Source organism: Salvelinus fontinalis, chromosome 31 (genome assembly GCF_029448725.1).
Source record: "Salvelinus fontinalis isolate EN_2023a chromosome 31, ASM2944872v1, whole genome shotgun sequence".
NCBI lineage: Eukaryota > Metazoa > Chordata > Actinopteri > Salmoniformes > Salmonidae > Salvelinus > Salvelinus fontinalis.
In genome coordinates, this window is record NC_074695.1 from 40,763,593 (window position 1) to 40,783,185 (window position 19,593).

Below are 19,593 nucleotides of genomic sequence, written 5' to 3' on the forward strand. Positions count from 1 at the left end.
CGAAATGGAAACAGTGCATTCTTTTTCTTTTAATTTAAAAGCAAATTATGCTTTCCCCAAACCACAGCCCTAACCTTAACCTCTTGAAATTAATACCTTAACTTAACCCTTTGAGTTGTTTCTGTTTTAACCCTGTAATCACGCAGAATGAACCCTGTAACCACGCGGAATTAATGGGCAAAAAAATCGACGTTCATCCAATTATGTCAAATCCCGAAGTGAAACTATGAGATCAGTTTGCGATTTCACCATGAGGCTAATGGTGACTCTAAAACAGTAACATATTTTAATGGCTGTGATAGGAGAAAACTGAGAATGGATCAACGACATTGTAGTTACTCTACAATACTAACCTAAATGACAGAGTGAAAAGAAGGAAGCCTGTAACGAATACAAATATTCCAAAACATGCATCCTGTTTGCAATAAGGCACTAAAAACTGCAAAAAATATTTTCAAGCATGGTGGTGGCTGCATCATGTTATGGGTATGCTTGTCATTGGCAAGGACTACACTCCTAGAAAAAATGTGTTATCTAGAACCTAAAAGGGTTCCCAAAGGATAACCCTTTGAAGAACCCTTTTTTGGTTCCAGGTAAAACCCTATTGGGTTTTTATTTAGAATCCTTTCCCAGAGGGTTCTACACGGAACCCAAAATAATTCTACCTGGAACTAAAAAGGGTTCTACCTGGAACCAAAAAAATAAACAATTTAGAATCTTTTCTAAGTGTAGGGAGTTTGTTTGGATAAAAATAAACAGAATAAAGCTTAACACAGGCAAAATCCTAGCGGGAAATCTGGTTCAGTCTGCTTTCCAACAGACACTGGGAGACAAATTCACCTTTCAGCAGGACACAAGCCCAAATATACACTGGAGTTGTTTACCAAGACGACATTGAATATTCCTGAGTGGCCTAGTTACAGTTTTCACTTAAATCGGCATGAACATCTATTACAAGACTTGAAAATGGCTGTCTAGCAATGATCAGCAACCAAGTTGACAGAGCTTGAAGAATTTGATAAAGAATAATGTGCAAATATTGTATAATCCAGGTGTGCAACGCTCTTAGACTTACCCAGAAAGAGTCACAGCTGTAATCGCTGCCAAAGGTGATTCTAAAATGTATTGACTCAGGGGTGTGAATACTTATGTAAATGAGTTATTTCTGTATTTAATTTTCCATAAATTTGCTAACATTTCTAAAAACATGTTTTCACGTTCTCATTATGGGTTATTGTGTATAGATGGGTGAGGGAAAAACCAAATTAATACATTTTGAATTCAGGCTGTAATACAACAAAATGTGGAATAAGTCAATGGGTATGAATACTTTCTGAAGGCATCGTATGTATCCCATTCAAAAGGCAAAATTGTCACCATTATAATCAGCCCTAGCACTTTCTGTAACCGACTGGCTCTTCGTAGTGAAACCAAAACACTGGGGCAGGCAGCATGTCTTTTATTTATGCCGTGGCACATTCGCCCGTTGTCCCCCTGTATTGGGGGTGGGGGGGATCTGCTCGTCTGCCTCGCCATGGTCCTATTTGCGTGATAAGAACCTAGCATGCCAATCATGGGATCTGGCGGAGACAAAGATGAGGTCCAGGTTGAGCCTCTCTATCGGCCAGCAGCGTCTGCTTCATTACCATAATCTCCCTTTCCATTATCGGCAGAGAGGCGCTGACCTTCCAGTTCCAGTGGGCTGCTGTCAAACTTTATTTAGTTTCATTCGGCGGTCGTTGTTCGCCACGGTCATGTGACACTGGGCGTACAGCGGCGTTAAGGTTGTTACCGTCAGATCAGAACACAGCGTGGAGATGTGGTGGTGGAACTCCTTACCAGCCACTTCGTTGCATGTTCAGATTCGTTGCCTCAGCTTCTGTTTAGTCAAACACACAATAACATAGAAAAATACATTTGAAAGACAGAGAGAGAGAGAGAGAAGTGGGGATCTTATGTGGTTTTAAGGTGATTCCAAACATGAAGAAGATCGGTCTCTGACATCGGGCCAAATCCTCTCACAGATAACCATGTGGGATGACAGAGAGAGAGAGAGGGAGAGGGGCAGAGGGGGACACAGAGAGAGAGGGACACAGAGAGAGGGGGGGAAGAGAGAGAGAGTGAGAAAAGGAGAGAGACAGGGAGGTAAATAGAGAGGGTGAGAGAGCGACATAGAGGGAGAGCGAGAGAGTAAACAAAGTGATGCAAAGAGAGGATGGATACTGTGCTATTCCGCCCCTCCCCCATCCTCCCTAAATCATGCAGAAGAGAACAAATAAATTCCATGCCATCTGTGGAACGAAAGGCTGCGGCCACCAGCCACCCGAGCACTCCAAGGTGCCTCTGGAAAATGATCTGCTGGCCCACTGCACCAGCCTAAAATGTTGTCATGGCGAGTTAACGGCAAATCGCTTTGCACCAACACCCCCAAAACCTCTCCCAAAACAACAACAAAGGGATATACGATGTATGTATAGATCTTTACTTGAAAATCTATGGGCCACTTAAAAAAAAAAAAAATCTTTATGTGAAGAGAAATTGGCACTCGGAATTGATTTAATTAATGCGGCCTCATGTCCTGCGGCCACATGTAATCTGTTGAGAATTGTCAAGCGTGAGCTTTGGGGGCTGTGTAGGGGGTGTGAGGATGGGGGAGACACAAAAAGACATCCACCGTGAGACTCCTCCAGTGGCCTGTAATGAGAGTCTCCATCTAATCCCATAATTCCTTGTTTAATTAAACCACCGAGCCTGCCCAGAGTCCAAACCAGGTTGATGAGCCCTTTATTTTTTGTGTGTTTGGTTATTTTTCTTGTGGCTCTTCACTTCACTTCACTTCATAGGAATAGAGTCAAATGAACAAACAAATGCATAGAATGAATGTGCATCCACCCACAGACTCCTATGACTAATCCCCAGAGTTGCTTGCATCACTCCTGTCCTATGTGTCTTGATGACAGTTGTATTCAGAGTAAGACTACTATATTTACAAGTGTCAAGTGTCATTACCGATGTATTTTGAAGCCTTTAAATGCATACCAGCGTTGTTTCTCTCGCAGTGTTGAAGTTTATTAGTGCTGTTGGCGTTAGAGCTGTAGGAGTTGCATGCCACACCCAGGTTCTGCACTCAATTGTCCCCCCAGGGCTTTCATCAGAACACTAGAAAGGAGCAGACAGGAGGCACAGGCTGACACATTATTACTATACAGCCCTGCTAACCCTCAAGTACCTCAACGCTTCTCATCATATCTGCCGCTCGAAAACCTCCCAGGTTTCACATGGTACACGCACGCGCACGCGCACGCGTACACACACACGCACACACACACACACACACACACACACACACACACACACACACACACACACACACACACACACACACACACACACACACACACACACACACACACACACACACAAATACATACACACAAATACACACGCACAAACAAATACATGCATACTCACCCACCCGTATGCCCATCCACCCACCCACATGCACACACAAACACACACATTCATCATCTGAGGATTCTGAATGAGTTTAGAATCAGTGACAGTGACTCAAATGTAGAATCACAGCTGTCATTCCGAGATCCGTATGGAAATATCACCCAGAATCACCCTGCCAGTTGGAGTCCACATTTGACTGTTGTCACTTCCTGTTATCAGAGAGGTCTGATTTAAGCGCCAGTCACAGTTCCTCCATAACCATCCTTTCTTGTAGCACAGGAATTGTGTTACATTTGATGATTTGAAATGCAATGTATCCACATGTGTGGTTGAGTTCTGTTTTTTTAAATTGGTAAATAAATCAAATGTTAAACATTATTCTGGGCAGCCACTGCCCTGCGTTGCTGAGGCCATGAAAGAGCAGAGAAAAGAGAAAGGAGTCTGTCATAAGGGAGAAGACATGTCTGTCAGACCCGGACCCGAACCAGACCCCGCCCAGACCCAGACCAAGACCCAGTCCTGGTAGGCTGGAAGGCTGTGGAGGCAAACAGGGTCAGAGGCACGGTACTAAAGCGTATCGGCGCTGAGAGGGACGCAAGGAGGAAGCAGGGACACTGACCTCCCTCATCTATCCTACTCTCCCCTCCCTCCCTCACTCCTCTCTCTCGTTCTCTCCATCCCCTCTCGCCACCACTGCAGAGCCAGCATTGCCACCAGTCAACTCCCCCCATAATCGCCTGGCCACTGATGCGGCAGCCTGGGACCTGCACCCCTCTCTTCCCCCTCCCCACTACCCCTCCTCCTCTATCTCCCCTCCTCCCCGGGCAGGCTCTGCTTCTCATCTCCCCTCTCCTATCCTATCCTCCTCTTTCCCCCCTCTCCTTCCTCCATCCCTAGCTCCATGCATATCTATGAGAGCAGCGAGAGGCGGCTGTGCAGCCATCCCTAATGTGGAATGGCTTAAATGCAGGGAGAAGCAATGGGGAGGATTAGGGCCCTGTGTCTGGAGAGCTGAGCCTCTTCAGGCGGCCGGGGGTGTGGAGGGCCATTTGGAGAAGGATCAGCTCCCATGCACACTCACTGCCCCCAAACACTGTCAATAAATATATATAGCCTTAAACACCCAGGGAAATGAGAAAGAGGGACCCTCGTCGACCCTCTCTGCTGTCCGCAATGGCTGGGCGACGGACAGACCTGACTGTCAATGTGTACTCAAGTGTACACTGTGTCCACTTCGAACATGAGTGTTTTTGATACAGTTAAAAAAATGCATTATTATTATTATGGTTTGATAGTAGCACAGTGTGTTGAGTAGTGTGTCGACATTCAATGTCCAACTGGCCAACCTGAATGAATGTGTTTGGTGAAATAGCCCACATTTCATTTCAAACAGCCTGTTCGTAACAAATATGTCACAAACAAGGGACTGTATGGAACCTCACCACTGTGAAGTCACATGTTGTCCCTGGTGTACATACATACGGTCACAGAGATCCTATTAAATGATGTACGTAATTCTATGCATACGGCATCACATTACCAGTAGCCACTTGCTCTATTTGCACCCCGATTTACACATTTCATTAGAAACAATGGCGTCGCATCTTCGCAGTTTATCCTTTGCATGCTCTACCGCAGCACAACGCCGGCCACGAACCGTAATTAAAACCGATGGCTGTACTTACCCGATAATCTGTCACTGTGGTTATTTTAAAACACCAGCATGGTATATTGTATATTGTGTGGCACTGATTTCATTCAATCCCCGCCACACAATAATATATTGGCAATATTTACACACTGCCAGTTTGTTGTCACGTTGCGCCCCAGGCCATGGTGGAAGAATAGTGCTACACGGATCGCCAAGGTGGTCTGGAGAGATTAGCGCCCCCCTCCAATCTGAGCTACCCGCCCCAGGGCATTCTGTGTACTGATGCCGGATTGTGTTGACAGAAAAGGCTCTCATATAAATAACCACACAGTGAAGAAAATACAGTCGTATTCCCTTTAGAGGAGCCATGTCACTGGAGGACACAGCCACCCTCCCCGTGTATCAACCACTGCCTCCCTCGGTGAACAACATCTCTCCATGGTTGTTACTAACACGTCTTTCTTGCACTCAAACCCACGCTTGTCTTTTTAACCGCTAGCCCTGGTTTTGCAGATAGCGGCTGGTTTAAAGAAGGTTTTACTTGGAAGGACTGTGATATGTGGTTGTTTTACCCACTTAAGTTGAATGCATCGACATTGCTCTGGATAAGAGAGTCGGCTAAATGACTGAAATGTCAACTTGAAACTGTAGGAAACTGCTATTTTAAGGAATGTTTTAATTGTCTTTTGAAGGTTTTACGATAGGTTTTACGATAGGTCTTTTGAAGGTTTTGTGATAGGTGGTTGTTTTACATACCTGAACGCACTGATTGCAAGTCAGTCTGGATAAGCCTGTCTCCTAAATGACCTAAATGTCAATTTGAATGTAATATTTCGGTAGACATATATATATATATATATATAGTACTTGAAATTCATATATGGTGATTCTCAAACTATGTACATTTGAATACATTTTCGCCATCGTAAGTTGTCGTAATGCTTTCACAACCTTGATATGCCACCTGCTATAATGGTTAATTGGAGGTTTGCTTCGTTGTATTACATGGGATGTGCAATGATGTAAACAGGGCATTGTATACTATGACACGACAAAGGTAATTTGGACATTTGATTGCTATGACCAGTCATGCATGTCAACAATCTGCATCATCATAGTCAAGAACCAAGAATATACAGCCGAATAAAGAAATCACACAGTCAAATGCATTTTCAATGGAGTGGTACTGCCATAAATGTGTTATAAGCAACGTAAAAATAATATCGACTGCTTCAACAGTATGGTATGGTGTCCATCAGTCGACTGAATTACAAAAGAAGACCAACTGTCTGTCTCTGTCCCCGATGCAGGTAGCCGTATGGACGAAGGCTCAGATGTGGAGTCGGAGCCGGACCTTCCCCTGAAGAGGAAACAGAGGCGCAGTCGCACCACTTTCACGGCCGAACAGCTGGAGGAGCTGGAAAAGGCCTTTGAGAGGACACACTATCCCGACATCTACACCAGAGAAGAGCTGGCCCAGAGGACCAAGCTCACAGAGGCCCGTGTACAGGTAGGACATGCTGTAGATGCATGCACGCACACCAACACGTCCGGGTAGTGTGTCCTCTCAAAAGCCTTCTCCAGCTCCTCCAGTTGCTCACGAAGCACGCATGCGCACGCACGCACGCACGCACGCACACACACACACACACACACACACACACACACACACAAACACAGTCTTGTACAGCTAACCTTGTGGGGACACACAATTCAGTCCCATTCAAAATCCTATTTTCCCTACCCCTAACCCTAAACCTAACCCTAACCCGTACTCTTACAATAACCTTAACTCTAACCCTAACCTTAACCCAAAAACCTAACACCTTAACCCTAACCCTAGCTCATAACCCTAAACCTATTTCTAACACTCATTCTAACCTTAATCCTAAAACCCCTAAAAATAGCATTTGAACTTGCGGGGACTAACAAAATGTCCCCAGTTGGTCAAATTTTTGTTTGTTTACTATTCTTGTACTATTCACAAGAATAGTTAAACATCCACGTCCACACACGCAAACACACACACACACACACACACACACACACACACACACACACACACACACACACACACACACACACACACACACACACACACACACACACACACACACACACACACACACACACACACACACACACACATTCAACACACCTCTATACTAGTACTAATCACAAGCTCAGAAGTCCCACATGTGGTACTTTCTTGTCTGAGATTCTATGGGTCAAGAAGAACAGAAGTGCGTGTCAGAGCCAGCACCTACTCCTCAACACTTGAGAAAGAGAGAGCACAGCGGGGATGACGATATCCTATAGGATTAGTCCTCTCTGTAGGGAGTGAGTATGGTTTTCAGTGTGAGAGTCAGCCATAATGGGAGATGTCTGAGAGCACAACACAATGTCATCAGATCTACTGTAATGCAGGGGTATGGAATGCAAAATAGCTGTGCTTGTGCCAATTTTGGGGGGAATGTTTCATCATTGTGGCCTTCCTTCCAAATTCTTTAATTGGGTTGGGGGGGGGGGGGGGGGTGTAACATTAATAGAACATTTATTCAATTTCAATTTGGGAGACAGTTTGCTTTTCACATGTCTTGGAACTTAAACTCACAATGTAGCTAATTTGATATTACTGTATGACTAGCCTGTGGAGTGGGCCTATGCACCATGCTAAATGCTGAATGTTTATGGAGGGTTTTAGTAGTCAATGGTGTTGTTATAGTGTTTGTTGGCTTTCTTTGGCACCCAGTTGTTGTTGATGATTGTTATTGCTGGATTTTTTTGGCACAGACAATTTTTTTGTAGTTTTTTTTTGGGGGGGGGGGCTGCTTCCCGTGGATATCCACAACGGCAGCTATGCCCTTCTCAGTAGAGGGGGGATTCTCAGCCAGGATTGCCACCGCTTTTGGCATTTTCTGGCACCATTCTCGTTCTTCTCGCACGTCCACATATTTTCAAGCCTATTGTTTTCGCACACCATTTCGTATTTATCAAATGCGTCCAATTTTTTTATTCCGACATACGTAAAGGGTCTCGTAAGACTTCAGCTGTTCCAAGCCGGCCAGAGAGCAGTTCTTTCTTCGCACTTAAGTAAAGTTTTGACACCTCCTCTGTTCTCTGTAAGTTCCTTTTTCCTTCTCTAAGTAACACTGAAGGGAAAATACAGTGGAGTTATAGCAACAGCTGTTGGATCCGAGTGAGGAGGGGGCTTGGGGAAGACAAGTTGGGGTTGCATTCCTGATGGATTTCTCACTCCTTATACTCTTGGCTGGGATCGTTTCTTCCCACCACTTTCAAGCCCACCGCTCCTTGTAAAATTCACTGCATATTAGAGAGGATCTCTCACCCTCTCTCGGGAGCCCCTAGTCCACCACCAGAAACATGAATCAATCAAGGGCTTGTTTTAAGAAAAAAAAGAAGAAGAAGAAGAGGAAAAAGAATGGACCAGGAGTGTCTTTCCTTTAGCCGTCAGTCCTGTCCTCACTCTCTTCTCACCCCTCCCTGCAGCCAGTGTTTCACTTCAGGACCTCCAGTCTACTGCGACACGACAAGATAGTCTTTGTCTCTGACCATCCAATACGAACAATCGTAAACAACGCATGTTTTTAGACACCTCATTCCCATTGGACATGGTAGCACACCTCTGTACTGCAGTTGGATATAAGCAGTGTTGGGTAGGTTACTTTCTAAATGTAATATGTTACAGTTACTAGTTACCTGTCCAAAATGTTTATTAGTAATGTAACTTCTGGATTACCCAAACTCAGTAACTATTCTGATTACTTTCAGTTACTTTTGGATTACTTTCCCCTTAAGAGGCATTAGAAGAAAACAAAATGGATCCATCAAACGCATTTGGTGTGTCATCATAGTGGTCTCTGACTTGTGGTCAGACTCGCTCAGGTGGAACATACTTAAACTTGCCCCTTTTTTCGATGCTAAATTGAATGTCATTGAGAAAACATCCCATGCATACCCCACAAGACATGCCACAAGAGGTCTCTTCACAGTCCCCAAGTCCAAAACGAATTCACGGCAACGCACAGTATTATACAGAGCCATGATCGCATGGAACTCACATCTTCAATTACTCAAGCAGAATGAAAAATGACATTAAAAAAATGGATAAAACAACATCTCATGGCACAATGGGGACTGAAATGACACACACAAACCCACGCACACACATACAAACTATATCACACTCTAACGCACACAATCTACACATACGTTATTAGTTAAATTAGTTATATTGTTTGTATATCGTTGTATTTAAAATTTGTGTGACTGTCCTTGTCTATCAGTATCAGTGTCAGTGTTAGGAAAAAGTACCCAATTGTCCTACTTGGAGTAAAAGCAAAGATACCTTAATAGAAAATGACTGTCACCCAGGAAAATACTACTTGAGTAAAAGTCTAAAAGTATTTTGTTTTAAATCTACTTTATTAGCAAAAGTAAATGTAATTGCTAAAATATACTTACATATCAAAAGTAAAAGTAAACGTATAAATCATTTCAAATTCCTTATATTAAGCAAACCAGACAACACCATTTTAATTATTTTATTTTATTTACGGGCAGCCAGGGGCACACTTCAACATTCAGACATCATTTACAAACGAAACGTGTGTTTAGTGAGTCTGCCAGATCAGGGGCAGTAGGGATGACCAGGGATGTTCTCTTGATAATTGCATGAGTTGGACCATTTTCCTGTCCTTCTAAGCATTCAAAATGTAACAAGTACATTTGGGTGTCAGGGAAAAGGAATGGAGTAAAAAGTACATTATTTTCATTAGGAATGTAGTGAAGTAAAAGTAAAATTTGTCAAAAATATAAATAGTAAAGTACAGAACTCCCAAAAAACGACTTAAGTAGTACTTTAAATTATTTTTACTCAAGTACTTTACACCACTGATTAGTGTTTTGTTACTTGTCGTGCTGCTTCGACAAAGCTAATGGCAATCCGAATAAACCAATAAGCACCACAAGATTTTTCCCACCATTTGTGGCTGAAATGACAAATAGACTGTAGCCTATATGAAATGTTGGAGTATTTAGCTCAACATGTGATCCACTTCAGCTGTTTTACTCGTTTTATTTTTCTGCACTACTTGTTAATTGTTGTTTGTGACTGTGTTTGAGCTGCTATTGACAGACCGACCTCCCTGTTAAAACTATTCAAGAGATTAAAACACAATAGTCTGGAGATAGTCTGGTGAACTTGGGTAAACCTTTGTTGGTAGTCTGCAACAAGAGATCTTGTAACTCTTCTTGCACTGAACATTTCCACATTCAATCCATTTAAAATAGTAGTGCAACCACACTTTTACATGTCTTTAAAATTGTGTTGGAGACAAAACTGGAAACCATCTATAACTGACAGACAGAATGCAGTTTCGGCCTGGGTTAATCACTGATCAAAATTCAAAAGGATCCGCTGATCTGTCATCTCTGGTCTATCATCATCAATGCATCCACTCTTATTTATAGAGTTTATCTTGTGATCCCGACAAAACAACTTTGATTATGACGTGATCCTCTCTGGACTTCCGTACTGAACAGCATTTGGTGTCCATATTTTTCCTGTCTCAAAAGCAAACATCATTGGGACAGTGGGATTGGTCAGCCACGGATCATGTGATGTGGTTGTTGTTGGCAGTCCATATCAGAGGCTCTGTTTAGCTTTTAGCCATGTTAGTAGGTCAGCTCAATGTCCCATTCTCTTAGGACAACCCCCACGGGGGAATTAGGCCATTATACATATTTATAGCTCACTGACTGATTCAAGTAAAACATGACTAAAAGGGACATTTTTCTTTTTTTTGTCAATAATGCGGCTAAATTATGTCATGTGAAAGCCTGAGGTATCTGAATTGTGGCAGTAATTTCGTTAGGCAACTTTCCTTATAATCTAATTCTGGGAGGCTTTGAAAAAAGCTCGAAAAGGTCAGTCCAAATTACATTTTTGAAAAGGTCACTGAAAAAAATGTCCAGGACATGAAAATAACATAAAAAAGATGGTGTGCTTGTGTAATGCTCACACCAGTTATTGTGGACAAATGTAGTTTACAGTTTGGCCAATGGACAAAGTAATTCCAACAGATTGACAAATTGTTCCTTTGTCAGATGTCTTATTGCGAGGATGGATGGATGGATGGATGGATGGATGGGTGGGTTAATGGATGGATGGGAGGCTGGGTGGATGGATGGATGGATGAGGGTGAGACACAAATGTCATATTTCTAAGTCATGTCCACATTGACCTAAAGTCAATTATTGGTATACCCAGGACAAAGTCTTCCACGTTTCTGTACTCTTTTCCATCACCCTTGAATATACAACTGACCATCCAAGAGGCATCAGTCAACTACTGACTGGACCCCAAGTTAAAACACATCTCTGCCAAATATAACAGCATACTCCCCTTCCAGGGTGGGTTCTCTACGGTAACAAAGGGCTTTCAGTCCTCCATCCACAACAGACTGAAGAAGAAGGTCCCACCTGAGTTAGTACTTTACTGTATGTCTTAGAAACTAATTGGATGTACAAATTGGGATCCCACTTCTGACACCAAATGTGCCAATTAGAATTAGTGCTCATTCAAAGTAAAGCGGTTCATGGGAGACGATTAACGGGACCAGAAGCTGAGCTCCATTGACTCCCAGTCATGACTCGGTGCGTGTTAAAAATGGCTCCTTTCAGGGCACCACTGAGAGGGGCTGTTATGAAGGAATCAGACACCTGGTGCTTCTGGGGTAACTGTTTTTACACTAGCCCTCGACAGTGCCAGAGACCGGGCAGACAGGGGCCTAGGGGGCCTAGAGTCAGGTACCCGGGGAGCCAAAGGAGAGGGTAGACAAAGGTGGCCTGAGCCTCTTAGCTTGTGCAGCACACCATGGCCTGGTTGTTGACCTGGCTGGTGCAGCTGTTGCCTGCCTGCCTGCCATGACCAAACACTCATGTTGAGAGGTAACTAACTAATATAGCTCCTTAGAGCTGACCAAACACTCATGTTGAGAGGTAACTAACTACTGTAGCTCCTTAGAGCTGACCAAACCCTCATGTTGAGAGGTAACTAACTACTGTAGCTCCTTAGAGCTGACCAAACACTCATGTTGAGAGGTAACTAACTAACTAATGTAGCTCCTTAGAGCTGACCAAACACTCATGTTGAGAGGTAACTAACTAACTAATGTAGCTCCTTAGAGCTGACCAAACACTCATGTTGAGAGGTAACTAACTAACTACTGTAGCTCATTAGAGCTGACCAAACACTCATGTTGAGAGGTAACTAATTAACTAACTACTGTAGCTCCTTAGAGCTGACCAAACACTCATGTTGAGAGGTAACTAACTACTGTAGCTCCTTAGAGCTGACCAAACCCTCATGTTGAGAGGAAACTAACTACTGTAGCTCCTTAGAGCTGACCAAACACTCACGTTGAGAGGTAACTAACTACTGTAGCTCCTTAGAGCTGACCAAACACTCATGTTGAGAGGTAACTAACTACTGTAGCTCCTTAGAGCTGACCAAACACTCATGTTGAGAGGTAACTAACTACTGTAGCTCCTTAGAGCTGACCAAACACTCATGTTGAGAGGTAACTAACTACTGTAGCTCCTTAGAGCTGACCAAACACTCATGTTGAGAGGTAACTAACTAACTACTGTAGCTCCTTAGAGCTGACCAAACCCTCATGTTGAGAGGTAACTAACTAATGTAGCTCCTTAGAGCTGACCAAACACTCATGTTGAGAGGTAACTAACTAACTACTGTAGCTCCTTAGAGCTGACCAAACCCTCATGTTGAGAGGTAACTAACTAACTACTGTAGCTCCTTAGAGCTGACCAAACCCTCATGTTGAGAGGTAACTAACTAACTACTGTAGCTCCTTAGAGCTGACCAAACACTCATGTTGAGAGGTAACTAACTAACTACTGTAGCTCCTTAGAGCTGACCAAACACTCATGTTGAGAGGTAACTAACTACTGTAGCTCCTTAGAGCTGACCAAACCCTCATGTTGAGAGGAAACTAACTACTGTAGCTCCTTAGAGCTGACCAAACACTCATGTTGAGAGGTAACTAACTACTGTAGCTCCTTAGAGCTGACCAAACACTCATGTTGAGAGGTAACTAACTACTGTAGCTCCTTAGAGCTGACCAAACACTCATGTTGAGAGGTAACTAACTACTGTAGCTCCTTAGAGCTGACCAAACACTCATGTTGAGAGGTAACTAACTACTGTAGCTCCTTAGAGCTGACCAAACACTCATGTTGAGAGGTAACTAACTAACTACTGTAGCTCCTTAGAGCTGACCAAACCCTCATGTTGAGAGGTAACTAACTAATGTAGCTCCTTAGAGCTGACCAAACACTCATGTTGAGAGGTAACTAACTAACTACTGTAGCTCCTTAGAGCTGACCAAACCCTCATGTTGAGAGGTAACTAACTAACTACTGTAGCTCCTTAGAGCTGACCAAACCCTCATGTTGAGAGGTAACTAACTACTGTAGCTCCTTAGAGCTGACAAGACCCTCATGTTGAGAGGTAACTAACTAATGTAGCTCCTTAGAGCTGACCAAACCCTCATGTTGAGAGGTAACTAACTAACTACTGTAGCTCCTTGGAGCTGACCAAAAACTCATGTTGAGAGATAACTAACTAATGTAGCTCCTTAGAGCTGACCAAACACTCATGTTGAGAGGTAACTAACTACTGTAGCTCCTTAGAGCTGACCAAATCCTCATGTTGAGAGGTAACTAACTACTGTAGCTCCTTAGAGCTGACCAAACACTCATGTTGAGAGGTAACTAACTAACTAATGTAGCTCCTTAGAGCTGACCAAACACTCATGTTGAGAGGTAACTAACTAACTAATGTAGCTCCTTAGAGCTGACCAAACACTCATGTTGAGAGGTAACTAACTAACTACTGTAGCTCCTTAGAGCTGACCAAACACTCATGTTGAGAGGTAACTAACTAACTACTGTAGCTCCTTAGAGCTGACCAAACACTCATGTTGAGAGGTAACTAACTACTAATGTAGCTCATTAGAGCTGACCAAACCCTCATGTTGAGAGGTAACTAACTAATGTAGCTCATTAGAGCTGACCAAACCCTCATGTTAAGAGGTAACTAACTAATGTAGCTCCTTAGAGCTGACAAGACCCTCATGTTGAGAGGTAACTAACTAATGTAGCTCCTTAGAGCTGACCAAACACTCATGTTGAGAGGTAACTAACTAATGTAGCTCCTTAGAGCTGACCAAACCCTCATGTTGAGAGGTAACTAACTAACTACTGTAGCTCCTTAGAGCTGACCAAACCCTCATGTTGAGAGGTAACTAACTAATGTAGCTCATTAGAGCTGACCAAACCCTCATGTTAAGAGGTAACTAACTAATGTAGCTCCTTAGAGCTGACAAGACCCTCATGTTGAGAGGTAACTAACTAATGTAGCTCCTTAGAGCTGACCAAACCCTCATGTTGAGAGGTAACTAACTACTGTAGCTCCTTAGAGCTGACCAAACACTCATGTTGAGAGGTAACTAACTAACTACTGTAGCTCCTTGGAGCTGACCAAACACTCATGTTGAGAGGTAACTAACTAATATAGCTCCTTAGAGCTGACCAAACACTCATGTTGAGAGGTAACTAACTACTGTAGCTCCTTAGAGCTGACCAAACCCTCATGTTGAGAGGTAACTAACTACTGTAGCTCCTTAGAGCTGACCAAACACTCATGTTGAGAGGTAACTAACTAACTAATGTAGCTCCTTAGAGCTGACCAAACCCTCATGTTGAGAGGTAACTAACTAACTACTGTAGCTCCTTAGAGCTGACCAAACCCTCATGTTGAGAGGTAACTAACTACTGTAGGTCCTTAGAGCTGACAAGACCCTCATGTTGAGAGGTAACTAACTAACTACTGTAGCTCCTTAGAGCTGACCAAACACTCATGTTGAGAGGTAACTAACTAACTACTGTAGCTCCTTAGAGCTGACAAAACCCTCATGTTGAGAGGTAACTAACTAACTACTGTAGCTCCTTAGAGCTGACAAGACCCTCATGTTGAGAGGTAACTAACTACTGTAGCTCCTTAGAGCTGACCAAACACTCATGTTGAGGAGTAACAGGTCTGGCCTGTCTCAACAATTATTTATTTATTGGAATTAAAAGGTTCTATCTGAAAAAATAAAAAAATAAAAAAGGTTCTATCTGAAAAAATAGGATTCTGAAATGATTAGCTTTATAGTTCTGAACCGTCATTGGTTTGAATGGTGTGAGCAATTTTGAACTTGCTTTTTAACTTAACAACGTGAATCAGGGTGTTTAGGACAAGGTTGTGTTAATAACTCCGTTTTGAGAAAAATGCAGACAGAACCATTATAATCCCAAATTCTCGATTTCTAGGAATAGTTCCTAGAGGAGATTTCAACCAACACACACTAGAGGGTGCTATTGCTATACTGTTGTGATTCAGAAACTAATGTTTTGTAAACCGTGTTGAATGTTTTAAACTGGTGCTGTTTTCTTATCAAATACAGTAAGCCAACTTTTATTAAAAGTGTATTCATTAATTCAAAATTATCTGGCTTGTAGTGATTGTCAGTGTTTAGTGTTCAGGGATAACACTGTTTGTGGATGGAATTTATATGTTTAAATGAATGATTAGAATATTCCACCCCGAAACTATATAATTGTATGTAATTGATTAGAATCATCAGTGAAATACATTAGAACCATCAAATTATTATTAGCGATGTGTTTAGTCTTAGTCAGTAAAATGATAATAAATGATGTGTGTAATTTTAGTCAGTAAAATGATAATAAATGATTTGTGTAGTTTTACTCAGAATTAGGGCAAAACAATATATCTGTACGATATGTCTCTAAAGAATCTTAAACACTGTCTGAGCAAGATTCAGTGCCGATCTTGGCTAGGGGCCACTGAGAGACTGGGGAAAGGACAGGGAGTGCTTCTCACGGTCCCTAATGTTTGTCGGCTGGGTAGTGGGACAGTGTGTGCGTAGGATACCTAATGTTTGTCGGCTGGGTAGTGGGACAGTGTGTGGGTAGGATACCTAATGTTTGTCGGCTGGGTAGTGGGACAGTGTGTGGGTAGGATACCTAATGTTTGTCGGCTGGGTAGTGAGACAGTGTGTGGGTAGGATACCTACTGTTTGTCGGCTGGGTAGTGGGACAGTGTGTGGGTAGGATACCTAATGTTTGTCGGCTGGGTAGTGGGACAGTGTGTGGGTAGGATACCTAATGTTTGTCGGCTGGGTAGTGGGACAGTGTGTGGGTAGGATACCTACTGTTTGTCGGCTGGGTAGTGGGACAGTGTGTGGGTAGGATACCTAATCTTTGTCGGCTGGGTAGTGGGACAGTGTGTGCGTAGGATACCTAATGTTTGTCGGCTGGGTAGTGGGACAGTGTGTGGGTAGGATACCTAATGTTTGTCGGCTGGGTAGTGGGACAGTGTGTGGGTAGGATACCTAATGTTTGTCGGCTGGGTAGTGAGACAGTGTGTGGGTAGGATACCTACTGTTTGTCGGCTGGGTAGTGGGACAGTGTGTGGGTAGGATACCTAATGTTTGTCGGCTGGGTAGTGGGACAGTGTGTGGGTAGGATACCTAATGTTTGTCGGCTGGGTAGTGGGACAGTGTGTGGGTAGGATACCTACTGTTTGTCGGCTGGGTAGTGGGACAGTGTGTGGGTAGGATACCTAATCTTTGTCGGCTGGGTAGTGGGACAGTGTGTGGGTAGGATACCTAATCTTTGTCGGCTGGGTAGTGGGACAGTGTGTGGGTAGGATACCTAATGTTTGTCGGCTGGGTAGTGGGACAGTGTGTGGGTAGGATACCTAATGTTTGTCGGCTGGGTAGTGGGACAGTGTGTGGGTAGGATACCTAATGTTTGTCGGCTGGGTAGTGGGACAGTGTGTGGGTAGGATACCTAATGTTTGTCGGCTGGGTAGTGGGACAGTGTGTGGGTAGGATACCTAATGTTTGTCAGCTGGGTAGTGGGACAGTGTGTGGGTAGGATACCTAATGTTTGTCGGCTGGGTAGTGGGACAGTGTGTGGGTAGGATACCTAATGTTTGTCGGCTGGGTAGTGGGACAGTGTGTGGGTAGGATACCTAATCTTTGTCGGCTGGGTAGTGGGACAGTGTGTGGGTAGGATACCTAATCTTTGTCGGCTGGGTAGTGGGACAGTGTGTGGGTAGGATACCTAATCTTTGTCGGCTGGGTAGTGGGACAGTGTGTGGGTAGGATACCTAATGTTTGTCGGCTGGGTAGTGGGACAGTGTGTGGGTAGGATACCTAATGTTTGTCGGCTGGGTAGTGGGACAGTGTGTGGGTAGGATGCCTAATGTTTGTCGGCTGGGTAGTGGGACAGTGTGTGCGTAGGATACCTAATGTTTGTGTGCAAGAGTATGTGCGTAAGGAGCTAGTATAAAATTAATGGTTTTGTACAACTAACTAGCGCGCCCGTGAATAAACATTTTGACTATCACAGCTGGGGCCTCCTCCGTCTGTTTCATTTCAACCAGTATCTTACAGATTCTGGGTCGCAGACTGAGTCGTTAATTGAATTGGGTTTATGAACACTGAGAACATAATTCTCGTAACAGTGTTTCACATACAATATCTCATAAATGCTGATTCATAGTAAGTAGCCTATGTAATAAAGTATAGCCTTCCTGATTCATAATGATGACTCAGCTATTTCTCCGTCTCTCTCTCTCTCTCTCTCTCTCTCTCTCTCTCTCTGTGTGTGTGTGTGTGTGTGTGTGTGTGTGTGTGTGTGTGTGTGTGTGTGTGTGTGTGTGTGTGTGTGTGTGTGTGTGTGTGTGTGTGTGTGTGTGTGTGTGTGTGTGTGTGTGTGTGTGTGTGTGTGTGTGTGTGTGTGTGTGTGGAGGATAATCAATACTTAGCCGCATGCCAGAGCAGCAGGGTCCTTCCTCTCCTCCCTCCATACTTAACCCCTCTCCCCTTCAAGTCACTTGACACAACCCACATTTTGGAATTCAGAAATCCTTCTCCAAATTCTGATTCTAATTTTAGATCATACAGTACATTCTACTAAATAGATTCTACGCCCCTAGACATCCCGGAGCAGGCTGTGGGACACATTTTTCTCACTGTGGGGTGTAATTCCAGAGACGACAAATGGTCTATTTGTGTAGAAATCATTCCTGGATGGGGTGAGACGCCTCAGTGGTATGCACAGTGTTGGAGAATGGAGGAGGAGGAATGCCAGCTAGCTCGCTTTGTCTTTCTCCCTCCTCTTTCCCCTGTTTCTTCCTCCTTTCTTTCCCGCGCTGTCCTCCTAGGAAAGTTTGGGGGGTGATTTTTGTGTTATTTGTTGTTGTTTGTTTCTTGTATTTCTTGTGGATTTGTTGGAGAGAGAAATAGTTGTGTACTCAGAATGTGAGCAGCTGACATTGAGCCAGCGTTTCTTTATTTCTCTGTTTCAGACAAGCTCACGTTTGTAGGCTTCAAGGGCACTTTTCGACCTGACTGGGTCCGTATGGAGGTGGATGAGGAGAGAGCTAAGATCCATCAAGTCCTCCCTATCCCTGTGGTCAAGAAGATTAAGCTATGAGAGGAGAGAGGAGAGGAGGAACCAGGTGTAGTGGGGGGCACACGCGTGACTACACCTCCCACACAACCCACACACACTGCCCCTAGGGCTGGAGTAGGTAAAAGTTGTTCCTATAACTACTGGTCCAAGATCAGATGTTTTTCACCACTAAAGAATAATTAAGGTAATCTGTGGTTAGGGACGGTTTCAACCCGGTGCTACAGAGTGTGGGCCAGCCAATCAAACGCATGCATTTTTCTCTCACCTATCAACTTCCCCACCTTGCAGGTCTCTGTTTATGTGACAATGTTGACTATGTGAGTGATTCGACTGTATCGTTCATTTGACTGTACTGAACTTTTAAAACGCGAGGAGAAAAAATGACCAACAAACATTTCTTGTTTTTCATCCTACTCAGAGACAGATTTCCTAAATGTTTGCACCTGTGTTTTCCAGTGGGAAGTTAACTTCGTTTAACACACTAGAACAAAAATGTAGACCAATGAAGTAGAAGAGAGAGATTAAGTGACTTTTAAAGTAGAACCAAAAGGTCAATTACAGGTTAAAGGCCCAGTGTGGTCAAAAACATGATTTTCCAGTGTTTTATATATATTTCCACACTGAGGTTGGAATAATAGTGTGCAATTATGATAATGCCCTTTTAGTGTAAGAGCTGTTTGAAAAGACCACCTGAAATATCAGCCTGTTTTGGTGAGATAGAGTTTTGGCCTGCCTGGTGACATCACCATTAGTTAATAGACCAATAACGAAGATAGTTCCAAACCTCTGCCAATAACAGCTAGACCACTCCCAGCCAGTCCTAGCTAAATCCTTGCTTGAGAAATTGCTCTTTGCTAAGAAGCTATTTGTATTTATTTTTGACCATTTTA

General features: G+C 43.4%; 1 protein-coding gene across 3 annotated transcripts in view; it reads left to right on the forward strand.

The window, feature by feature from the left end:
- Positions 1 to 19,593, forward strand: part of LOC129830250 (paired box protein Pax-7-like) — a 166,247-nt gene that overhangs the window by 22,614 nt on the left and 124,040 nt on the right. For all 3 annotated transcript variants that reach the window (XM_055892670.1, XM_055892671.1, XM_055892672.1), the window contains exon 6: positions 6,418 to 6,617. In XM_055892670.1, coding sequence (XP_055748645.1) covers positions 6,418 to 6,617 — 200 coding nt within the window. The remainder of the gene's footprint in view (positions 1 to 6,417; positions 6,618 to 19,593) is intronic.